This window comes from Dromiciops gliroides, chromosome 5 (assembly GCF_019393635.1).
Source record: "Dromiciops gliroides isolate mDroGli1 chromosome 5, mDroGli1.pri, whole genome shotgun sequence".
Lineage (NCBI taxonomy): Eukaryota > Metazoa > Chordata > Mammalia > Microbiotheria > Microbiotheriidae > Dromiciops > Dromiciops gliroides.
The window spans coordinates 296,478,392-296,501,811 of NC_057865.1; the positions used below are offsets into that span (position 1 = coordinate 296,478,392).

The 23,420-nt window shown below is 50.2% G+C and overlaps 1 protein-coding gene across 3 annotated transcripts in view; it reads left to right on the plus strand.

Annotated features, from left to right (window-relative positions):
- The first annotated feature begins 672 nt into the window (after positions 1-672).
- TUBGCP6 (tubulin gamma complex associated protein 6) overlaps positions 673-23,420 on the plus strand; it is a 36,336-nt gene continuing 13,588 nt past the window's right edge. For 2 of the 3 annotated variants that reach the window (XM_043965427.1, XM_043965430.1), the window contains exons 1-14: positions 673-807; positions 1,536-2,340; positions 3,789-3,952; positions 7,046-7,256; positions 8,214-8,387; positions 9,505-9,626; positions 10,496-10,574; positions 10,802-10,911; positions 12,962-13,053; positions 13,791-13,930; positions 14,785-14,934; positions 16,335-16,416; positions 17,212-17,300; positions 17,388-17,503. In XM_043965427.1, coding sequence (XP_043821362.1) covers positions 1,588-2,340; positions 3,789-3,952; positions 7,046-7,256; positions 8,214-8,387; positions 9,505-9,626; positions 10,496-10,574; positions 10,802-10,911; positions 12,962-13,053; positions 13,791-13,930; positions 14,785-14,934; positions 16,335-16,416; positions 17,212-17,300; positions 17,388-17,503 — 2,282 coding nt within the window. In that variant the 5' untranslated portion in view covers positions 673-807; positions 1,536-1,587. Of the gene's footprint in view, positions 808-1,014; positions 1,140-1,535; positions 2,341-3,788; positions 3,953-7,045; positions 7,257-8,213; positions 8,388-9,504; positions 9,627-10,495; positions 10,575-10,801; positions 10,912-12,961; positions 13,054-13,790; positions 13,931-14,784; positions 14,935-16,334; positions 16,417-17,211; positions 17,301-17,387; positions 17,504-23,420 lie in introns of all 3 variants that reach the window. The other variant, XM_043965428.1, reaches the window with a different exon arrangement.

The window sequence follows — 23,420 nt, forward strand, 5'->3', positions numbered from 1 at the left end:
AATTTCTGGGGTGCCCAGGGCCATTCAAATGAGGTACCCCAGCCCATAACACATCTATTCATCCACCATTTATAAAGTGCCTACTAGGTATAGAGCTTTGTTTTGAGTGAGACACACAATTTAGGCCCAGGCTGCCCAGTCCTACCGGATCTTATATTCTTTGGACTCTGTAGTGGGGGGAGTACTGGACAATGGAGACCCCTGTGGGACTTCTCCCCTGAGTCCAGGAAGGCTTCCTGGAAGAGGTGGCAAGGAGGGGGTGTGGAGGAACTCAAGGGCCTGAGAGGGGGAGGGGCGGCGCTCTGGGCACAGGGTCCCACGAGAGCAAAAGACGGGCAGTGAGTGGGAGAACATAGTACTTTTCAGGGGCATGGCGCTCTGAAAACTAGGCACAGGACAGCTATCTTCTTTAGGGGCACTGGGGAGCTAGGGCAGCTCTTGAGCAGGGACGGGCGTGTCCACTTTTACTTTAAAACTTTACTTAATAAAGGCCTTCCGAGCTGACGCTGTCCTGCGTGGGGCGGAGCTTTCTGGGTCCCAAGAACCAGCTTCTTGCTCAGTCGTAGTATAGTGACAGGGCCTCTGGGGTCACGTGGTTCAGCAGCGTGCGTAGGCCCTCCTGGGTCACGTGACCGCAGCGCGCGCAGGCCCTATACAGCGAAAGCACCTCCTGGTCACGTGGTTCCTCCTACCGCCCGTGGAGCGCGGGATTTGGCGGAACGTCAATAGCGTGCTGGCGTCCTCCGCGTCTGACGTCATCATCCTGCGCCCGCCCGCGTTGAGAGATGCTCCAGGCTGTTTGCTGCGGTGAGTCCTCGGTTCAGCTGGGGATTATGGGGCGGGGGCCGGGCCCCGGAGCGCTTAGAGATCGTTCCATGGCGATCCCACCCCGCCTCTCGGGTCCCTAGTGGCGGGGTCCGCCCACGGGAGCGGATCGCCCCTCCCCGCCAGCCCCACCCCCTCGTTCATTCATTCACTCATTCATTCATTCATTCCTTCATTCCCTCGGGCCAGGCTTCGTCGGGCAGCCCCCGGCTCTGGCACCTCCGGGACCCTCCTTGTCTTGAGATGAGACCCCGACACGGGCGGGCCGCGCGCTGGGAGGGCCCCCGGAGGGGTGAGGGCCTTACCGCGGGTGGGCAAGTCCCTCAACCTCCCTTCCCTTAAAGACGTGACCCTGTCGCCCTCCCCACCGGAAGCAGCTCCAGGAAAGCCTCTTCCAGGGTCCCAGGATGCGGAGGGCCTGCCCGCCCCGCTCCTCTCTTCGTGCCCCTTCCGTGCCCCTGACTAGTTTGGCCCTGGCTCTGCCAAGTCCTCTCCCCCGCCCCCCCAAGCTGGGAGTCTGGTTTCCCCTGCTGGGGCCCTCCCCTTCCCTCTCTCCGCCCTGGTCCTTCAGCCCAACTCAGCAGATGTTTCAAAGGCTGGACCCACCCTCCGGTCTGTCCCCTCAGTCTCTGCCCCTGGGCCCTGCAGAGTTTTGGGGGTCTGCGTGGGGGGTTGCAATAGAGAGGAATCATTCTCTCGGTATCTTTCAGAGCCGCCTCCCCTCCCCCGTGACTTGCTGCAGACCCGAGAGAGCCGGTGGACATGGCCAGCATCACCCAGCTGTTCAATGAGCTCTGTGAGGCGCACCTGGGGCATGTGCCCCGCAAAGCCCACCCTGGCAGGCGTGGGGCCAACATGAGCAAGGCCAAGCAGGGCCTGAAAAGGGCAGTCTATGACACCCTTTTCATGGACCTCTTTCAGGACGAGGGCCACAAGCCACCATCAGCCGGGTCCCAGCTTCCAGTGAAGAACAAAATCCTCATGTTGTCCTTCAACTTGCGGGTTGGGGGCCTGGGGCCTGACGCTGACAGGCTGGAGGAGCTGGTGGAGGGCCTGGAGGCGGCTCCTGCCCTGGGCCTGCCGCTGGCTGATGTCAGGGCCGTGCTGGACCTCTTGGTGCACCTGGCCGGGAGCGGCCCGCCACAGCTCCTCCCTCAGAAAAGAGACTACTTCCTAAACAACAAGCATGTGGGGAGGAACGTCAAATATCAGGGCTACGATTGCTACGATGTGAGCATGTTTGAGGCCGACGTGCGCTTCCTGATCGCCAGCGAAGAGCAGCAATGCCAGGAGGTGATCCAGAAGACGCTGCAGGTGATGGAGGCTGCGCCGGGCACCAGCCTGCCCTCCATCGGGCTCTTTGCCCAGAACTACCCTGGTGTGGACAGGTTCGAGAGAGAGACCCACGGCTCACTCTTCGGGGCCCTGGCACACAGCCGCACCTACGACATGGACGTCAAGCTGGACCTGCCGCCTGTTCCAGACAACGCTGACTCGTCAGGCCTTGCCATCCAAGTATGGGAGCCGAGGGTTCGTGGGCCTCAGAGAGCTCTTAGCAGAAGTCTGTATTGTTCTTATACCTACATCTAGACTGCGATGCCTATGTGCCCCTGAGCACCCACATAACATAACTTCGCAGGGCTCTGGGCTGCTCCCTGACTCCCAAGTTGCAGAAAAGATGGTAGATGGTAGAAAAGATGGTAGATGGTAGAAGAACTTTCCTCACTCAGGTGTTATTAAACATTTATTAGGCACCTACTACATACCAGGCACTGTGTTAAACACTGGGGATCCAAAAATAGGCAAAAATTAGTCCCTGCCCTCAAGGAGCTTACAATCTAACGGGAAGACAAACAAACGTATACCAAGCAGGCTCCATACAGGACAAATAGGAAATAGTAACCAAGGGAAGGCACTAGAATCAAGAGGGGTTAGGTTCTGTCCTTTTTGTCCTTTCTGCCAATGCACAAACAGATGAAAAAGACTCATTAAGTGCCTACTATGTGCCCAGCATGGTGCTAAGGGCTGGGACTGCAGATAGAAAGCCCAGCCCTGTCTGCTGCTCTCAAGGAGCGCCCACTGACCTCCCAGCAGTCTGAAGCTCCTGGCTCAGTGGATGGGATGGCCTTTGTGCCATCTCCTGACGGCCTCTGGGAGACACCAGTGCCTCCATCAGGTGCTGCCCCTGGCTCATCCTCTGCAGGGACCCTGTAGGATACTTGGTATCCAGAGCAACCCCAAATAATCCCCCCCCCCTTTTTTTAGACTTTTTTTTTTATCCTTTTGGACATAATTGGTATTAAGTGACTTGCCCAGGGTCACACAGCTAGTAAGTATCTGAGGATGGATTTGAACTCAGGTCCTCCTGATACAGTGCTCCATCCACTGCAGTGCCACCTAACTACCCCAGAATTCCTTTTGGAAGCCTTGGTTGGTCCTGGTAGCCGCACGGTCCTGAGGGATTCTGAGTAGAGGATCCCCAGGATATATGGGGGTTGGGGGAACTCCGTCCTGCTCAGCCTTTTGCATACCCTTCTGGCCACCCATGCTTGCAGCCAAGCTTCTCTGAGGTTACAAGTGGTCTCAAACAGTGATCGGCATGGGTTTCATAAGCCATTGTTCCTTCAGAGACCTTCTGTAGCTGACGGGATGTAATACGTGGAAATAGAAAAGAGGACAGACTTAGGCTAATGCCTTTAATCCCTAAGGAGGAATGATGCTTTGGGGGGAGGGCATCTGAGTCTGTACATTCTCTGCATGAAATCAGAAAGAGCTCTGCTATTGCTTGAGACTGGCCCCATCTTGCCCGTGTTTTTCGTTTGTGAGAGCCTTGAGCAAACAGAAAAAAAGAGAATGCCATGTGGCTCCAGGTGGCCCCCTCTGGAGTCTAGCCAGATGCAAGGTGACCCTTTGGAAAGCAGAAAGGCCTCAATGGTGATTCCGTTCTTCTTGGTGGTCCACAGGTTCCTCAGAGCATCGATCAGTCAGAAGATGAGGGGTTCCAATCAGCGTCCAATCTGACACCTGACTCCCAGTCAGAGCCCAGCATGACCCCAGACATTGACCTCTGGGATGCCGTGCTGACCTACGAGCCCAGCAAACGCAGATGCTGGGAGAGAATTGGCTGGTAGGTGGGATGCCTTCTGTACGTGGGCCTCTTGATGGTATGTGGGAGTCCTGGGCCCCATCTGGGCAGTGAGGAAGGAGCCTCCTTTGCTGTCCTTGACTCAGATTGGGCTGCAATCTGTTCTGGGCTCGCTGTTGTCCCAACAAAGCTTGTTTAAGGACAGCCAAGAGATGGAAATGGCTGGGAGTCTGCCCTGGAGTGGAATTCTCCCAGATGAGGGAGAGCCGACGAAGAAGGTCTCTGTGGTCTCAGTGGAGCTGGGAGCTGTGGCTTCTCAACCCCATTTTACAGATGAGATAACAGGCTCACACACTGACTGGTGTCAGAGGCAGGATTTGAAGCCATGTAGGCTCCTAACTTAGAGTTCAGAAGTGTGGCTGCGCACGCTCTGGATAGGACCCATCCCAGCAAGGGCCAAAATCTGCTTTTCTGTGGTCATCCCATCTTATGAGCTGGATCCCAGAGGTTTGGTGGGGTCCCGTCCTTGTCTGCTGCCTTAGCTCCTTCCTGGATCGGCTTCTGCCTGAGTGGGGCAGGGGCCACACAGTGACTACAGCCTTTTAAAATACTTGATTGTAAGGTCCTTCAGGCTGGGGACTTTCCTGTCCTTATATCCCGACTAGTACCTAGTGTGGCGCTTCACCCAGAGCAGATGCCCAAGGACCATTTGGGGAATTGAAATGATTGGGGGGGGGGCAGTGAGGGTTAAGTGACTTGCCCAGGGTCACACAGCTAGTAAGTATCAAGTGTCTGAGGCCAGATTTAAACTCAGGTCCTCCTGAATCCAGGGCCGGTGCTTTATCCACTGCGCCATCTAGCTGAACCTGAAATTATTTTTTTAGTTTAAAAATTTTACATCTAAATCTTCTTTTTTATCGTGAACTCAGTCACCAGCCAGCATGAAAGCGCAGTCGAGAAAGCACAGAGAAGACAGTTGTCCGTGAAACTGTAAACTTCTGTTTTTTTGTTTCCAAGTATGTTATGTTGAACTCAGGAATAACAATGTTGCCCTGTTTGGGTATGAAATTATTCACCAGTAAGTGCCTCCTGTAACAGTGACCCGAGTCTGCTTCTCACTGACTTCCACCACCTCTTCCTGGACTTGGGTCAGGCCCCAGAGCCTCCCTCCCCAGGCAGGGCTAGCTGTGTGGCCCTGGGCGTGGTCTCTCCAGCCTCAGATGGGAGCTGGGCCAGTGATGCTTGTGCTGCCTCCCTGCCAGAGCTGTGAGGAAAGCGCTCTGTCCGTGTCAGAGCCGTGCGCTGCTCCGGTTGGTGGTTATTGCTTTGTGTGATGACCATCAGGCCTTCCTCCCGATGAGGTGGTGAATCCCCAGTGCTTCAGTGAGCTGATCCTGTCCTGGCTCATTTCAAGGCCTCTTCTCCTCCTGATTCCTGCTCTGCATGTGGTCAGAGCTGAGGAGCCCTGGCCAGCACCAGCCTGGGGGCTCCACCTGCTTTGCTTGGGGGCCAAGGCTGGAGACTGCCTCCAGCTCCTGGCAGGCAGGGCCCCGTCTCGGCTCTGCCCGAGCTCATCAGCTTTGCCACCTCAGTCGGCGTCAAGTCCAGTCTCCTCATCTTTTCCTTGTGCACTTGGTTTGGGGAACTTAAATGCTGGATTTTCACAATTCCCCTTGTTAAGTTGAATGAGCACTTCCTCTCATTTCTTCCTCCACCAGCTGAGAGATGAGCACATGGTTAGCAAAGGAAGTTAGTGCTTAACACGATGAGACTTCCAGGCCGCATTCCCAAAGGTGAAGACTCCGGGCGTCTGCACTCTATCAGGGATGTAGGTTCTCTAACGTAAACTCACTTCACTTTAATCGGTCCAGTTGTGTCTGACTCTCTGTGACCCCATTTGGGATTGCCTTGGCAAGGACACTGGAGTGGTTTGCCATTTCCTTCTCCAGCCCGCTTTACAGATGAGGGAACTGAGGCAGGCAGGGTGAAGCAACTTGCCCAGGGTCACACAGTTATTTACCTGTCTGCGGCTTGATTTGAACCCGGGTCTTCCTGACTCCAGGCCTGGCACTCTGTGCACTGCACAGTACCCAGCCACTCTTTCACATTAATTTAGCAAATGTTTATTAAGCACGTGCTACATTAGGACAGCGTCATCTGTGGCTTCCATCTGGCAGAGCGGTCTGTAGTATAGTCTCATGACTTCCTGCTTTTCCTAGCCCTTAACCCAGTGTCTGGCGCATAGTAGGAGCTTAGTCAAAGATTATCGAGCTGGATTTTTCACATGTTAGTAGGAGAACGTGACACGTTTGTTGGATTGGATTAGATTTTTCCTTTCCTTTGACTTCCCTGCCCATAGGGAGGCAGATAAAAGATACAGTACAGCCTCCCCGTACATTTCTATTTGTTACCAGCTCAGTTTATCAAGGTAAAAAATTAGCCACTGTACCCCATAAGGAAGCATTGTGACAACAGGAAGTGCTTTACATAGAACAAGTTGGTTATTACCTTCAGCAACTTCAGAGCTAAGTGTTGTTTCACCCATTTTATAGCCATGAATTTAGCTATTGAGGCACGATTCCACCCCGGCTGTCCAGGCCTTCAGAAAGAACAGCTGCGGCTGTAATGGCCGGCACGTTTGAACGGGAGCGAATGATGAGATGTGGTGCTGCTTCAGTCAATTGCCCTCTGTCTACCCCCGCTGGAGACGCGCATTTGTGTTTAAAATACCTCATGGAAGTTTCTGTGAGCCTCACAAGGGCATCTTGGTGACCCCCAAGCAAGGCAGGCAGTGGTCCCGCGTTCAGGGAAGGGGTCAGCAGGAAGGGGGGCCTGGCTTCCAGTCTTTCCTCTGCCACTCGCTCACTTTCTCTCTTGACCTCAGTTTCCTCATCTCTTAACAAGGGGGTTAACTCAGGTTGTTCGAGCCAGTTCTGGGTTTTTGAGGTTCCCTTTCCTCACAGAAGTGAAAGAGACCTTGTGACCACGGAGACGTGGTCATCTCCGGCGGGCTTTTACCCCTCCCCCTTTGGGCCCAGAGCTCTGCAGCCCCGAGAACGCTCACCCACTCCCTCATTTGCGGTGAGTAGTGGATGAACTGGACCGGCACTCAGACGGCCATCCTTTCCTCCACAGCCCACCCGGGAATAAAGAGGAGCCATACCTCACGGAGGCCGGGAGAGAAGCCTTTGACATGTTTTACCGCCTCCGCGAAGGTGAGCTGCAGCTTCTGCACAGTGGCCTGCTCCAGCTGCCCCCCCTGTTTCTGATGAAGGAGAGGGAGCTGGTCAAGGACGTCCTGAACGTGCTCATCGGGGTCGTGTCGGCCACCTTCTCCCTCAGTCAGGTGAGAGGGACGACGGCCGTGGGGTTTTCTGTGGTTCTGAGGTGGGGCGGGGGTCTGGGCCTTTGTTGGGATGGTGGCCTGGCAGCCTCTTAGCATGGGTGTGAGCAAGGCTGTGGCAGGGCCTGCAGGGGGTGTTCAGTCCAGGCCATCACCATTTAGGAAGGATGCTGACATAGGGGAGGACCTCCTCATCATAGGGCAGCCGGGAAGGCAAGGGCCGGAAACTGGCCACTCCTTTGAGTGCCAAAAAATCCCACAAGCATTTCCATGTGGAATACATTCATTCTGCCGCTTTCGAGGCTGTCCTACTTGTCTTTGTTTACTTCTGAATTTCCTTGTGCTTTCTGTGGTTTTAAAAAGGGCTCCAATGCCCTTCTTTCCTTTCTCTTTTTCTGGGGGTGAGGGTGGGCACCACTAACCCCCTCCCCCCCACCCCCCGCCACCACCACCCAAGGCTCTCACCTTTACTAGTTAAAAAAGAAAAAGCCAATGTTGTCTGAGGCTGTCTGGAAGGACTCGGGAGGCATGTCCCAGAGAAGAGACAGAACGTTTAGAGGTGGCTGTGGCGGCCATCTCCTGGTGAGGTGGGGGCTGAACCAGGCCGCCCCTGAGGCAGAAATGCTGTGTTTTTGAGAATGTTTTCTGACTTGTTTTTGTAGGTTCAGCTTTTATTCCAAACTTAATTTGTGTTTTCTGCAGGCCCTCAGTCTGAGAAGGTCACCTCGGGTGTTCTTGGTAGGGGGGTGTCAGGCAGGGTGGGGCCTCTTCAGAGAAGCCCTGGGCTCCCTCCCGTGCCTGGCACTTCTTAGTTCTTCAGGCCTCAGCTTCCTTCTCTGTAAAAGGGAGGGCTGAGCTCCATGGCCCAAAGATCCTTTCCCGCTCTCAGAAGTATTCCTGAGCTATTGGGGGGTTCCTCTCCTGGGGGCTGTGTAAAGACCCGTGCCCTCTCCCATGCAGGCCAGCCAGGTGTTTGAGGTGAAACAAGGTGTCTACGTGTCAGGAACGTCTCCGCAGAACATGAGCAGCCTCCTGTCCGAGGTTGCCGAGTACGGCACGCACTACACCCGCCTCAGCCACTTCTCCCTCCAGCCGGTTCTGGATTCCTCCTACAGCCAGGGACTCGTGTTCCAGGTGTGTGTACCAGGCACACGGCCAGGGACAGTTCTGGGGAGGCTGTGGTCACGCAGTGGGGAGGCTGGATGCGGGTGACACGTCCCCACTGAATGCGCTGCCTCTGCTGGGCCCAGCGAGCCTCCACGTGATGGCGAGGCCTAAAGGCTGCGCTCCTGGAAGAGAGAGGCTGTGACAGACCCAGAGCCCAGGGTCCTGAGGAATCCCCGAGGGCGGGTACCTGGGAGGCGTGAGGGTGGGTGGTGGCGCTGTGCTCAGTCACAGATGCAGCCCAGCGGCCCTGGCGGCAGTGCCAAGCTCAGTAGGACCCCAGCCAGGAGCCACAGCTCTGGCCTCCCGGGCCTGGATTTGAATGCAGAGTGGGGAGGGGGCAGGATGCCACTGGCTCCTCGGACCTCCATGAGTCTGGGGCCCTCCTCTCCTGAAGGCTTCACCCACCCTCTGTGGGGGCCCCCCACGGGGCAGGACTCAGCAGAGGCCTCCCCCTCCAGGGTGTTCGTGGGCCCTACCCAGCAGCCCTGGGTGCCCCAGAATTGGGCTTTCTGAGTCCTCATTCACGGTAATTGCCGGATCTCCCAGAGTTTGGGTCTAGACTCGAGTGTGCCTGCTTGGCTCTGGGGAGCTCCTAGCATGGGGGCTTCCTCCCCTACACTCTGGGAGCCCCTCAAGCGTGGGCACGCAGCTCTGCAGCAGATACTGGGCACAGCACAACTGTTCCTGGCAGAGGGCTGTGAAGCCCGGGCAGCCACCCTTGACCTGGGAGCCACGGGGCAGCTCCTGGCTTGGCCTCACCCAGTCTGCATGACCATGGGCAGGCTCCGTGTCTGTGAGCTTTTGCCTGGTGGCTTGCCAGTTCTCATGCCTCTGCTTCCCGGGAGAGCGTGAAGGGCCCTTGGGGTTTCCCGAGCAGGCCTGTGCTTCAGTGGCTGTGGGGAGAATGACCTACAGGGAGGAGCGAGCGTTGATTAGGCACCGACTGTGTGCCTCCAGGCAGGTGCTTCTGGGCCCATTTTGCAGGTGGCAGTCGTGCTTTCCAGCTGGGTTTCCCTATGGGGGGTCCCTGGGGCAGCCGTGCTCATAGCCACCCCGCTGAGTTCGTACCTGTTTCTTTGCACAGGCTTTTACAAGTGGCCTACGGAAGTACCTGCAGTATTACCGAGCCTGTGTCCTCTCCACACCGCCCACCTTGAGCCTGCTGACCATTAGCTTCCTCTTTAAGAAGCTGGGGCGCCAGTTAAGGTGGGGGTCTGCCAGGCCAGAAGGTGGGGGAAGGTCTCTGCCCTGCAGCTGCCAGCCTATCAGTGAGCTTCCTGGCCCATTGTCGTGACCCTGGGCCTGGGCACCTAAAGCCTTGGACGGCGTTTCCAGACCATGTCATCTGATTCTCCCAGCTGAGCTTAACCGGGTCCTGGGGCTGTGGGTATTTGTGAGTGGGTGCTGCCTGGCCTGGCCTTGGGTAGCTGGGCTCTGGCCTCTCCGCACCTGAGGCGGCTGCTCTATAAAAGAAGGGGATTGGGTGGCACGTTCTCCTGAATTCTCGTCCAACTCTGATGGTGTCTGGTTTTAAGTCACTGAAGGCAGTGTGGTTGAGGCCCCTTGCTGTGGTCAGCTAGGTTGTCCTGAGCCTGTGCCCCAGGTGTGGTCAGACAGTGGTTACCCATTCAGGTGGGAGGCTCTCAGGTGCTCAGCGCTGGCCCCCGGCCTCTGTGGGAGCTGTGCAGTGCACGTCAGGCCTGTGGGGAGCAGGAGAACAGCCAGTCTTTGTGGTACTGACCAGTCCTTGGATGAACCAGGGAGCCTTGGGTGCAGCTGAAGCTGGGTGGGCGGGGGAGCAGAGGCATCTAGGCCTGTTGGGTGTGTGCACCCCCCACCCCCGCTCCCCTCCTGTCCCCCCACATATCCCCTTCCACACTCACTGCATTTAAAGGCTGCCTCACACTCAGGGCTGGCCCGGGGGCAGGCCTTGGAGACCACTGAGGGCGGTCTTCATTTGCTAGATGGCCTCCGATCTTAGCGAGTCCAGAGGAGGGAAAGGGAACTCAGAAGTCGTCTGCTCCCTCCTTCATTTTAGGCTGACCCTCCACACTGACGTGGGCTCTCTCCCTTAGGTATCTGGCCGAGCTCTGTGGAGTGGGCACTGCCGTTCCCGGGCTTAGCCAGGGAGGGGCCCGGTCCTCCTTCCCAACTGTGAGTGCTCTTCCGAATTCTCTTGCACTGCCCCCACCCCCTCTCTCCCTGCTGTGCATGCATGGGCTGGGGGCTTCCGTGGGGCTCAGCCAGGCAGCACCTCCATGAAGGGGACCCTGGAGGGTGGCCCCTGCTGCCCAATGCCCACCAGCCCCAGCCTTGCCTGCTCTTCTCGGGCTCACGCCGGGACATCCAGCCTGGAGTGAGGAATGTGGTTCCCTCTCCAGGGAGTGAAGCTGCTGTCGTACCTGTACCAAGAGGCCCTGGATAACTGCAGCAATGAGCACTACCCTGTCCTGCTGTCGCTGTTGAAGGCCAGCTGTGAGCCCTATACCAGGTGAGCCCGGGCGAGCCCCTGGGAGTGACTGCTGCTCAGGGACCCCGGGGACCCTGGGGACTTGGAGAAGGGAACAGAGGCGGCAACCCCAACCCCCTCCAGCCACTCTGGCCAGCACAGGAGTGCAAAGCCCCTTTCTTTCCCCCTCTCCCCTCTTCCCCTTTTCCCTCCTCCCCTCTCTTCTCCCCTTCCTCCTGCTCTTCTTCCCTCCTTCCTCCTGCTCTTCTTCCCCCCTTCCTCCCACTCTTCTTCCCCCCCCCTTCCCTTTCTTCTTCCCTTCCCTTTCTTCTTCCCCCTCTCCTTTCTTCCCCTCTCTCTTCTTTCCCCCCTCCCTTTTCCCCCCTCTTTTCCCCTCTTCCCCCTCCTCTCTCTCCCCCTCCTTCCTCCTCCCCCTTCCCCTCCTCCCCCTTTTCTTCTTCTTCCTTTAAGAAAAAAATTAAAAAAATTTTTTTTAATTAATAAATTATTTTATTTTTTTTCCCGTTACATGTAAAGATAGTTCTCAACTTTTGTTTGTACAAGCTTTACAATTTCAGATTTTTCTCCCTCCCTCTCCTCCCTCCCCCCTCCCCTAGAAAGCAGGTAATCTGATATAGGTTATGTATATACACACACACACACACACACACACACATAATAACATTAATCCTATTTCTGCATTAGTCAAGTTATAAGAGAAAAATCAGAGCAATGATGAAAAACCTCAAAATAGAAAAAACAACAGCACCAAAACCAAAAGAAATAGTATGGTTCATTCAGCATCTATACTCCACAGTTCTTTTTTTTCTGAAAAAAATATTTTTAACATGTATTTTTTTTAATTTTGAGTTCTAAATTCTCTCCCTCTGGTTCCTTTCTCACACACTGAGAAGACAAGCAATATGATATTCATTTTACATGTGAAGTCAGGCAAGATACATTTCCACATTAGCCATGTTGCAAAAAAAGTGAAACAATTCTGTGTTCAGGCTTCACCAGCTGTTTCTTTGGAGGTGGATAACATTTTTCATCTTGAGTCCTTTGCAATTTTCTTGGATCTTTGTCTTGTTGAAAATAGCTAAGTCATTCACAGTTGATCATCATACAGTATTGCTATTTTTGTGTACAATGGGGCATCTAGGTGGCAGGGCCTGAAGTCAGGAAGACCTGAGTTCAAATCCAGCCTCAGACAGTTAATTAGCTGTGTGACCTTGTACAGGAAGTTTGCCTCAGTTTCCTCATTTCTAAAATGGGCTGGAGAAGGAAATGGCCAACCCCTCCAGGATGTTTGTCAAGAAAGCCCTAAATGGGGTCATGAAGAGTCAGACAAGACTAAGACGACTAAACAACAGTAACAGATGTACACTGTTCTGGTTCTGCTCACTTCACTTTTCATCAGTTCATATGAGTCTTCCTAGGTTTTTCTGAGCATCCTTCTCATCATTTCTTACAGCCCAATAATATTCCATCACACTTCTTTTTTTGTTTGTTTGTTTTTGTAGGGCAATGAGGGTTAAGTGACTTGCCCAGGGTCACACAGCTAGTTAAGTGTCAAGTGCCTGAGGCTGGATTTGAACTCAGGTCCTCCTGAATCCAAGGCCAGTGCTTTATCCACTGCACCATCTAGCTGCCCTCCATCACACTTCTATACCACAACTTGTGTGGCCATTCCCCAATTGATAGGCATCCCCTCAACATCTAGTTCTTTGCCACCACAAGAGGAGCTGCCACAAATATTGCCTGTGAAATGGAAGGTCTGTGGCATCAAGTCCCATAGCCACCGAGGCTCCTCTGCACATGTTCCCTCTTCCTTCCCCACACCCATCCAAAATAAGCAGAGTTTCTGGTTGACTGTGAAACCCTGGCTCTGGCAGGGATGTTGGTCTTGAAGACCTGCTGGGTCGGCCTAGAAAGTGGGTCTGGTTTCCTGGGAAACCTGCTGTGAGTGCACGGATGAGAAAACCAGAGGTGCCCCCTCCCCTTCCTGCCCCGTGCAGGCCACTTCCAGGGGCCAAGGCCAGGCATCACTCTAGTACCCATGGGCATGGTCCCTAATAGCTTCTTCCCACAGGTTTATCCACGACTGGGTGTACAGTGGCGTGTTCCGTGATGTCTATGGCGAGTTCATGATCCAAGTAAATGAAGAATATCTCAGCTGCCGTGGTATGTGAGATAGCAGGTGTGCGTGTGTGTGTCTGGGGGAGGGGATTGTGCTAAATGTCGTGCATTGTCCCTCTACTAGGTTTGTGTTTGTGTGCATGGGAGGGGAGTCCCTTGTTTAGTGATTCTGAGAATGTCTTAACTGGGACAGTTTTAGAGCGTTAGGGGTTGGGGACACAGCTGGACAGTTTGTGGGGGTCACTCATTGGTCATGGGGGCCAAGGAAGGTGATGTGACCTTTGCAGTGCCCACGGTGGGGAGGGGCCTAGTCCTGCTAAACTCTGTGTGCTCTGGCCACCTCCAGGATATCGTGCCCAGGTCTAGGTGCCGCCCTTAATTTAGTAGGGTTGTTGGCAGGCCGCAGAGCGTTCTTGGAGGGAGACCAGAAAGATGAAGCCATCCATAGAAGATTGGTCAGAGGCACTGGGGGTGTTAGGCCTGGAGAGCAGAGAGGAGCTGTCTCTAGGAAGTCAAGGGTGGTGGTGCTAGGGGGCTGAACTTTTGCCAATGAGCGCCACAGCCCCAGAGGAGAGTGGGCTGCCTTTGGAGCAAGGCATTATGAAGTAGCTTGAAGTGGAGGCTGCCCACTGGGAGGGGGTGGCATTCTGGAGGACAGGCCTGTTCGGGGACGGCCCCTGTGCAGTTGGGTGGGCACCTGCTTCATCAGCGGGTTCTCCCTGGGATGCCTGTGGGTCACACCGTCAACTAGCTCTTAGGTCTCAACGGTGTCCATTCTGCAGATAAGTTTTACTGGACACATGGCTACGTGCTCATTTCCAAGGAAGTAGAAGATTGTGTCCCTGCATTTCTGAAACATGTTGCCAATGACGTCTACATCTGCGGGAAGACCATCAACCTACTGAAGCTGTGCTGTCCTCAGGTGAGTAGCTGGGATGGTGTAGCAGCAACTCTCCCTCCAGGGTGGGGGGCGGGGCGGCTCCTTCCTGCCCTGCCCAGAGGTGCCCACCCCAATGCTGTCAGGGCTCTCTGGAGACCCTTGAAGGGTGGACAGTGATCACGCCTTTCCTCAGGCAGGTTCTCTGGCAGACTTTGGTATGGCAGATGTGTAGGAGTGGCCACCCGTCTGCAAGCTGGTCTTGCTGCCTTCCCCAAGCCACGAGGCCACGCCCAGGGATCTGGGCACCATTGTCAGTGGATACCCATCCCTGTGGTCTTCCCAAGAGCTTCCTCTTGCTTGTAGTGATTTTGTTTCTGAGCCTTGTTTTAAGTGGGATGAAGAAAAGGGAAAGGGTCCAGGAAAAGTCGCTCCAAGACCACCAAGGAGGAGAAGTGAGGGTGAGGTCAGAGAATTGTTATTTAGCCAGAAGGGGCAGAGGGAGAGACCAGGAAACTGCCTTCAGACCATGAAGGCCTGACTCAGCTGAGGATGCACAGGAGGCCGTCATCCCAGACTGATGTGAGAAAGTTAGGTGGGGCATGTGAAGGGTGGTGGGGACACTGACCTGTCCCCAAGTGGGCCAGTGTGGGGGAGGGAGACACCTGCGTGGCCAGGTCTCGTGGCCTTGCTCTTGGCCCAGCCCTGGGAAGATCTTTCATGCTTGGAGTAGTGCTTCCTGCCCTGCTGTGGGGCCCACAGTGTGGAGCTCTCCACTCCTTTGGGTAAGACCCTCCCGGCAGGGGCCCTGGGCACATCTTGAGCGCTGGTGGCTTGTGTGAGTTGGCTGGGCATGGTGCCAGGGATGGGGCGGGTCACCGTGCTCTCTGCCCGTGCAGCATTACATCTGTTGGTCTGATATCCCCGTGCCCCGCATCTCGGTCATCTTCTCCTTGGAGGAGCTGAAGGAGATTGAGAAGGACTGTGCCATCTACGTAGGGCGCATGGAGAGGCTGGCCCGCCACAGCGCCGTGAGCAAGGAGGAGAAGGTGAGCCCGAGGCTCTGGGCTTTCTGCCCTCGGACCGCGGGAGGGGGTCCTTGTCCCTCCATCCAGGAGGCTCCTGGGGCTGTGACCCCCAGCCCCAAGCCCCCGCCTCAGCCTCGTCTGCGGGGTACAAGGGGCCCAATGGTGAGAGAGCTGGCTGACGTCCGGGCTCAGGTGGTTCCAGCGTGTGTTGGAGATGGGCTTGAGCTTCTCCTCTAGCAGCGGGCTGGGCCCTCCCACAGCGAGAGAGGCCTTCCCTTTGAGAAGCCTTGGTTCCAAGGCCATTGAGTGTTGGGAATGCAGTGCTGGGCTTGAGTGCTGGCTTCACTTACCTGCTGTGTGATCCTGGGGCAGCCACTTAACTGCTCCGAGCCTCAGTTTCCCCATCTGCAAAGTGGGTTTGAGAAGCCTTGCCCAGCCTGCCTCCCAGGGATGGGAGAGGGGTGTCTCAGACTTGGTGCTGTGCAGGACAACCTGTGGTTCAGCAGAGCTGGCCCCGACGTGTCTGTGTGGAAAATGCCTCTGCTGTCGGAGGGTGGAGGGCAGCGCCTTCCTGCCTGGGCCTGGTGAGCGAGGGGCAGGGTAGAAGACGGGGCATGGAGCTTGGAGGGCCCTAGGGCCCTACTGCCAGCAAGATTCTGGGGCTCAGAAGGGCCCCCTTGGCTTCCTTTGTCCATTCCTGAGCCTCAGCCCTATAGGCCCCAGGCCCAGGGGCCCTGTCTGGCACCAGCCTGGCACAGGCCCTTCAAGGCCTCTTGGGGTCTCTGCTGTGGGCCGGTGGCTGTGGTACTTTGTCTGTCTGCGAAATGGGACTGCTGGCAAGATTTCTCCCCAGGTCTGTAGGCGTGATAGGAGATGAGCACAAGGCACTGTACAGGCCAGTATTATTCCGTAAGGTCTTCCAAATCCAAGTCAGTTATTTGCATAGCACTTTACTTCTGATGTTGAGAATTGTCACAGTGCTCCTCATTTGGGAAAAGTTAAAAGAGTAGAAATTGGTGGACCCAGAAAGCCATATTGTGAACCATTGGTGTGGCCAGGGAGAGACTGTCCGGGAGTGTGACTTGGAGGGGCTCAGAGGTTGCACAACCATGCACAAGGACACAGAGTAACTTTGTAAGTGGTGAGGGGACGGGTGCAGATGGAACACGGAGATGCCAGGGGATTGGCAGGCAGGGCCCCGCTTGGTGAGGGCATCCGCACCAAAGGCTCCCTGAGAGAAGGGGGATTGGAAGCTGGTCTTGGAAGCAGAAGCGGCCCCGGGTGTCAGAGAGCTGGGCCCTGCAGGTGGCAGATGGCAGCAGATGGATGGGGGGGGGGGGCACCAAGCCGGAAGCAGGGCAGAGAAAGCTTCCTGAGGGCCTCCGAGGCACCACCCACTTCCATGGTTTCCTGTCTTTCAGAAATTGCGGATGGAGATTGCCAAGCAAGAATTAATTGTCCATGCCCGGGACACAGCCTCCCGGGTACTGAAGGCCTTGAATGGTAGGCTCTGCTTCCCTCCAGACCCTTACCATTTGTGCTCCAGGGAGGATCCCAGATTTTATGAAAGATCCAGGTTGTGTGGGGGTCTTCCCTATGTGATGTTTAAAATCTAAATTGTGGCCGCCTTAAATTAGAAAAGCTTCAGCACCAGTCCTTGGGCATTAAACATTTATTGAAGCTTACAAATATTCACAAGGAGTTCAGAAAGTTAAGAAAAAGCCTGTCTAACCTAGAGTTCCAGCCTGGTTGGGTTCTTCCTCAAGCCCTCCTCCAGGAGCCTGCTTCAATCAGGAACTCCCTAGCAAGCTGATTGTGGAAGCTTTTTATAGGTCTGGAACAGAGGCGGGCCTCACACACTGCTTCAAGCTGATTGGTTGGCATCATCCAAATCCATTGGTTCTGAAGGTGTTCTCAAGTTGAGTTCACAGTCTAGCTTCTGAGAACAATACCTTCTTTTTTTTTTTTTAAGTGAGGCAATTGGGGTTAAGTGACTTGCCCAGGGTCACACAGCTAGTAAGTGTTAAGTGCCTGAGGCCAGATTTGAACTCAGGTACTCCTGACCGCAGGGCCGGTGCTCTATCCACTGCGCCACCTAGCTGCCCCTGAGAACAGTACCTTCTTAAGGGCTAGCCAGGTGTGATTACAATCCAGGTAACCTGAAGTAGGCTAATCAGCAGTCAATCCCTCTCACTTGATTCAATCAGTCTAGATTCATCTCCAGGTGGGCCTTTGAGTATCTGCTAAATCCTATCATTTGATCACACCTAGCATGAGCATCATTCCTTTTCCAAACAGATCGACACATGTCTGAAAGGATGGCCTTGGATGCCAAGAAACGAGAGCAGTTCCAGAAACTAAAAGACCAGTTTCTAAAGGATCAGGAGGTGGGTCTGCTGTCTTGGCAAGTGTGTTTGAGGTGTGAGTCATGGTCTCCACCTTGGGTCACTCAGTCCCAATGTGTGTTGCTGTAGCGTCGCCTGGCAGCCAAACAGGAGGAGATTGATGATGACTTCAGCTACGCTCGTGAGCTACGTGAGAGAGAGAAGAGACTGAAAGCTCTGGAGGAAGAATTGGAGCACAGGGCAAGGTAGGTCATCAAAGAGCCTCCCTGGTCCTGCCTGGCCCCACTCCTCCTTCCCAAAGTTTTCATTTCAGTCTTTATTTTATTTCATTTTAAAGTTTTTTCATTTTTTTAAACAATCTTTTTAAGAGTTTGAATTCTAAGTTCTCTCCCTCCCTCTAGCCCATCTCCCACCCTTTGAGAAGGCAAACAGTATGATACCTATTATACATGTGAAGTCAAGCAAAACATTTCCATTTTAGCCATGTTGGGATAAAAAGCAAAGAAAGAAAAGAAAAAATAAGAAAAAGTGAAAAAAGTCTGCTTCATTCTGCATTCAGAGATCATCAGTTCTCTCTCTGGAAGTGGAGAGCTTTTTTCATTGTAGGGCCTTTGGAACTGTCTTGGATCATTATCTTGATCAGAGTAGCCATCTCTTTCATAATGGATCATTGTACACTATTGCTGTCACTGTGTACAGTGTTTTCCTGGTTCTGCTCACCTCACTTTGCATCAGTTCATTTAAGTCCAGGTTTTTCATTTTTTATTTATTTATTAATTTTGAGTTCTGAATTTTCTCTCTCCCTCCCTTGCCTCCCCTCTCCCTAAGATGGTAAGCAATTGGATATAGGTTATATATGTGCAGTCATGTAAAACATTTCTATATTAGTCATGTTGTGAAAGAAGAAACAGACTCATTGTCTTGGATCATTGTATTACTGAGAGTAGCTAAGTCCTTCCTGGTTGATCATCATACAGTGTTGCTGTTACAGTGTTCTCTTGGTTCTGCTCACTTCACTTTGCATCAGTTCATGTAAATCTTTCTAGGTTTTTCAGAGTTGCTTTAATATGCACGTCTAATCAATAATGATTTAGAGTATTTATTCATATGACTTGATTTCTTCTGAAAACTGTTCATATCCTCTGACCATTTCTCAGTTAGGGAATGGTTCTTAGTTTTATAAATTTGGTTCTGTTCCCTCAATATGTTTGAGAAGTGAGGTCTTTATCAGAGAAGTTGCTGTAAGTTTTTTTTTCCTGTTTCTTGCTTTCCTTCTAATTTTGACTGCATTGGTTCTGTTTGTACAAAACCTTTTTAATTTCGTGTAATCAAAATTATCCATTTTACTTCTCTGTCTCTTGCTTGGTCATAAATGCTTCTCTTATCCATAGATCTAATAGGTACATTTTTCTATCCTCCCCTTATTTGCCTATGATACCACCCTTTATGTCTAATTCATTTATCCATTTTGACTGCATGTTTGTTTATGGTGTGAGATATTGGTCTATACCTAGTTTCTGCCAAACTGTTTTACAGTTTTCCAGCAATTTTTGTCAGACGGTGAGTTCTTCCTCCCAAAATTTGAATCTTTGGGTTGATCAAATCCTGGATTACTGTAATCATTTACTACTGTGTATGGTATACCTAATCTACTCCCCTGATCCACCATTCTATTTCTTAGTACCACGTTTTAATGATTATCATTTTGTAATATTGTATGAAATAAGGTATTGCTAGGCTACCTTCCTTCACATTTCCCTTGATTTTTATTATTATTATTATTTTTTTTTAGTGAGGCAATTGGGGTTAAGTGACTTGCCCAGGGTCACACAGCTATTAAGTGGTAAGTGTCTAAGGCTGGATTTGAACTCAAGTACTCCTGACTCCAAGGCCGGTGCTCTATCCACTGCGCCACCTAGCTGCCCCTTCCCCTTGATTATCATTGACTTTTTGTTCTTCCAAATGAATTTTATTTTTTTCTAGTTCTAGTAAATGACTCTTTGGTAGCTTGATTGGTATAGCACTGAATAAGTAAATTAACTTAGCTAGAATTGTCATTTTTATTATATTGGCTCAGCCTACCCACAAGCAATTAATATTTCTCCATTTTTTAGATGTCTTTATTTGTGCGAAAAGTATTTTGTAATTGTGCTCATATTGTTCTTGGATGTATCTTGGTAAGTAGGCTCCCAAATATTTTATATTGTCTACAGTTATTTCAAATGGAATTTTAGAAAAATAATATTTTATTTTTCCCCAATTACATGTAAAAACAATTTTTTAACATTCATTGGATTTTTTTAAGTTTTGAATTTCAAATTCTGTCCCTCACCTCTCTTTGAGATAATAAGCAATCAGATAGGGGCAGCTAGGTGGCGCGGTGGATAGAGCACTGGCCATGGAGTCAGGAGTACCTGAGTTCAAATCTGGCCTCAGACACTTAACACTTACTAGCTGTGTGACCCTGGGCAAGTCACTTAACCCCAATTGCCTCACTAAAAAAAAAAGAAAAAGCAGATACATATGCAATCATGTCAAACATTTTTGTATTAGTCATTTTGTGCAAGAAGACTTGGACAAGGAAGGAAGTGTGAAAAATAGTATGTTTCAGTCTATATTCAGACAATTATCAATTCTTTATCCAGAGGCAGATAGCATTGTTCACCATGAGTCCTTTGGGGTTGTCTTAGATCACTTTATTGCTGAGAATAGCTGAGTCATTGTGGTAAAAAAACGGAAGTTTTAGCTGAATCATTTGAGAGTTGAGCGCATGCTACTGAAGTGGCTTTTGAAGGACCACCCTTTTGGGGAGGAGACCGCAACGAACGGTGGTGTGCCTGCTGCTGCCCAGAGAGCTGGCCAAGCATGCCGTGGCCAAGCACGAAGCACTTCCGGGACGCCACCTTAAAACTGAGAGTGGAACAGAAGTTCACTCTCTCACTCTGGCTTCTCAGCTTAGCGGTGGCAGCTTAGCCATGGAGGCACACGTGTTTCATGGTCAGGTCTGGTTCTCGGCCTGGCAGGCAGTTTTGGGATTTGGTGAGTTTTATAATGGAATATAGTCTAAGCTTAGATCTAAGATTATTCATTTATATTTCTACTTTCCTATTTCCCTAATCGGTATCGCCTTTTTGTTGTCTAATTAATTCCCAAACAATAAAAGCTAATCCCTCACTGATTAAAGCTCAGAGGCTTCTTTTTCTTAGTGGTCTGGGAGATATATAAGGGAAAAGTTAAAGGGGGAGTTTAAGGCTCGTATATTCAATTTTAAATCTCACATCATTCAGTTCTTCACTGTACATTATTGCTCTTATGGTATACATTGTTCTCTTGGTTCTGTTCACTTCACTTTGCATCATTTCATGTAAGTCTTTCCAGGTTTTTCTGAAATCATTCTACTTGTCATTTCTTATAGCACAGTAATATTCCATCATAATCATATACCACTTGTTCAGCTATTCCCCAATTGATGGGTATCCCCTCAATTTCCAGTTCTTTGCCGCCACAACAAGCTGCTATAAATATTTTTGTACAAATAGGTTCTTCTTCCCCTGCACCTTTTTTAAAAAAAATCTCTTTGGGATACAGATCAAGTAGTGGTATAGCTGGGTCAGAGGATAGATATGTTTTGTTTTTCTTTCCTTTTTTCTTTTTTAGTGAGGCAATTGGGGTTAAGTGACTTGCCCAAGGTCACACAGCTAGTAAGTGTTAAGTGTCTGAGGCCAGATTTGAACTCAGGTACTCCTGATTCCAGGGCCGGTGCTCTATCCACTGCGCCACCTAGCTGCTCCTAGATATGGTTTTATAGCCCTTTGGGCATAGTTTCAAATTGCTCTCCAGGATGGTTGAAGCAGTTCACAGCTCAACCAACAGTGAATTAGTGTTCCAATTTTCCCACATCCTTTGCAATATTTGTCATTTTCCTTTCTGTCATATTAGCCAATCTCATAGGTGTAAGGAGGTTCCTCAGAGTTGTTTTAATTTGCATTTCTCTAATTAATAGCAGTTTAGCGCTAAATGGAATTTCTTGTATCTCTTCCTGCTTGGTTTTATTGGTAATATATAGAAATGCTGATTTTTTTTATGTGGGTTTATTTTATATCCTGCAACTTTGCTAAAGTTGTTAATTGTTTCAGCTTTTTTAATTGATTCACTAGGGTTCTCTAAGTGTACCATCATATCGTCTGCAAAGAGTGATAATTTTGTTTCCTCTTTGTCTATTCTTATTCATTCAGTTTCTTTTTCTTGTCTTATTGCCATAGCTAGCATTTCCAGAATAATATTATATAATAGTGGTGACAGTGGCCATCCTTGCTTCACCTTCGATTAGGAAGGTTTCAAATTTATCCTCATTATAGATAATGTTTACTTTTGGCTTTAGATAGATACTATTTTTCATTTTAAGAAAAGCTCCATTTATTACTATGCTTTCTAGTGTGGATTTTTTTTGTTTTTTGTTTTTTGTTTTTTTTGGTAAGGTAATTGGAGTTAAGTGACTTGCCCAGGGTCACACAGCTAGTAATTGTTAAGTATCTGAGGCCAGATTTGAACTCAGGTCCTCCTGACTCCAGGGCTGGTGCTCTATCCATTGTGCCACCTAGCTTCCCCACAATCTAGTGTGTTTTTTAACAGGAATAGGTGTTGTATTTTGTCAAGTTCTTTCTGCATCTGTTGAGATAATTATATAATTTTTGCTTTTATTTTTGTTATTGACATGATCAATTATGCTGATAGTTTCTCTAATATTGAACCAACCCTACATTACTGGTATAAACTCCACCTAGTCATAGTGTATGATCTTTATAACATATTGCTGTAGTCTTGCTAGAATTTTTATCAAACATTTTTTGCATCAATATTCATTAGGGAAATTGGCCTGTAGGTTTGTTTCTTTGTTTTTGCTCTCCCTGGTTTAGGTTTCAAAGCCATATTTGTGTCACTAAAGGAATTTGGTAGCACTCCTCCTTTAGCTGTTTTTTTCAAATAGTTTATATAGTATTGGAATTAATTGTTCTTTAAATGTTGGGTAGTCTTCACTTATAAATCCATCTGTTCTTGAGGATTTTTCCTTAGAGAGCTCGTTTATGGCTTGTTCAATTTCTTTTTCCAACATGGGATTATTTAAGTATTCTATTTCCTATTCTGTTAATCTCAGCAATCTATATTTTTGTTAATGTTCATCCATTTCACTTAGATTGTCAGTTTTGTTGGCATATAATTAGGCAAGATAGGTTCTAAGAATTACTTTAATTTCATCTTCATTGGTAGTGCATCTGCCCTTTTCATTTTTGATACTGGTGATTTGGTTTTCTTCTTTCTTTATTGACTTCAAATTAACCAATGGTTTATCTGTTTTTATTGTGTTTTTTCATGAAAACAGCTCCTAACTTTATTAGATCAATGTTGTTTTTTTTACTTTCTAGTTTTATTCATCTCTCCTTTGATTTTCGGGATATCTGTTTGGGTGTTTAGTTTCATTTGTTCTTTCTCTAGTTTTTTTGTTTGTTTTTTAGTTGCATGCTCAATTCATTGATCTGCTCTTTCTCCCTTTTATTGATGTAAACTTTTAGAGATGTAAATTTGTCTCCTAAATACTGCTTTGGCTGCATCCGACACATTTTGGTATGTTGTCTCATTCTTTTGGTTTTGTTGTTGTTGGTTTTTTTTAGTGAGGCAATTGGGGTTAAGTGACTTGCCCAGGGTCACACAGCTAGTAAGTGACAAGTGTCTGAGGCCGGATTTGAACTCAGGTACTCCTGACTCGAGGACCGGTGTTCTATCCACTGCGCCACCTAGCTGCCCCATGTTGTCTCATTCTTGTCATTACTTTTAATGAAATTATGGATTGTTTCTACTGTTTGTTCTTTTACCCACTCTTTCGGATTAGATTATTTGGTTTCCCATGAATTTTTCATCTGCTTCCAAGGCCCTTTATTGAGTGTAATTTTTATTGCCTTATGATCTAAAAATGGTGCATTTAATATTTCTGTTTTTCTGTATTTGTGAGGTTTTTATGCCCTTATGGTCAAGCTATGTGAAGGTGCTATGTACAACTGAGAAAAAGGTATACCTTCCTATTCCCATGGATTTTTCTCTAGAGGTCTATCATATCTAACTTTTCTAAAATTTTGTTCATCTCTTTAACTTATTTATTGTATGATT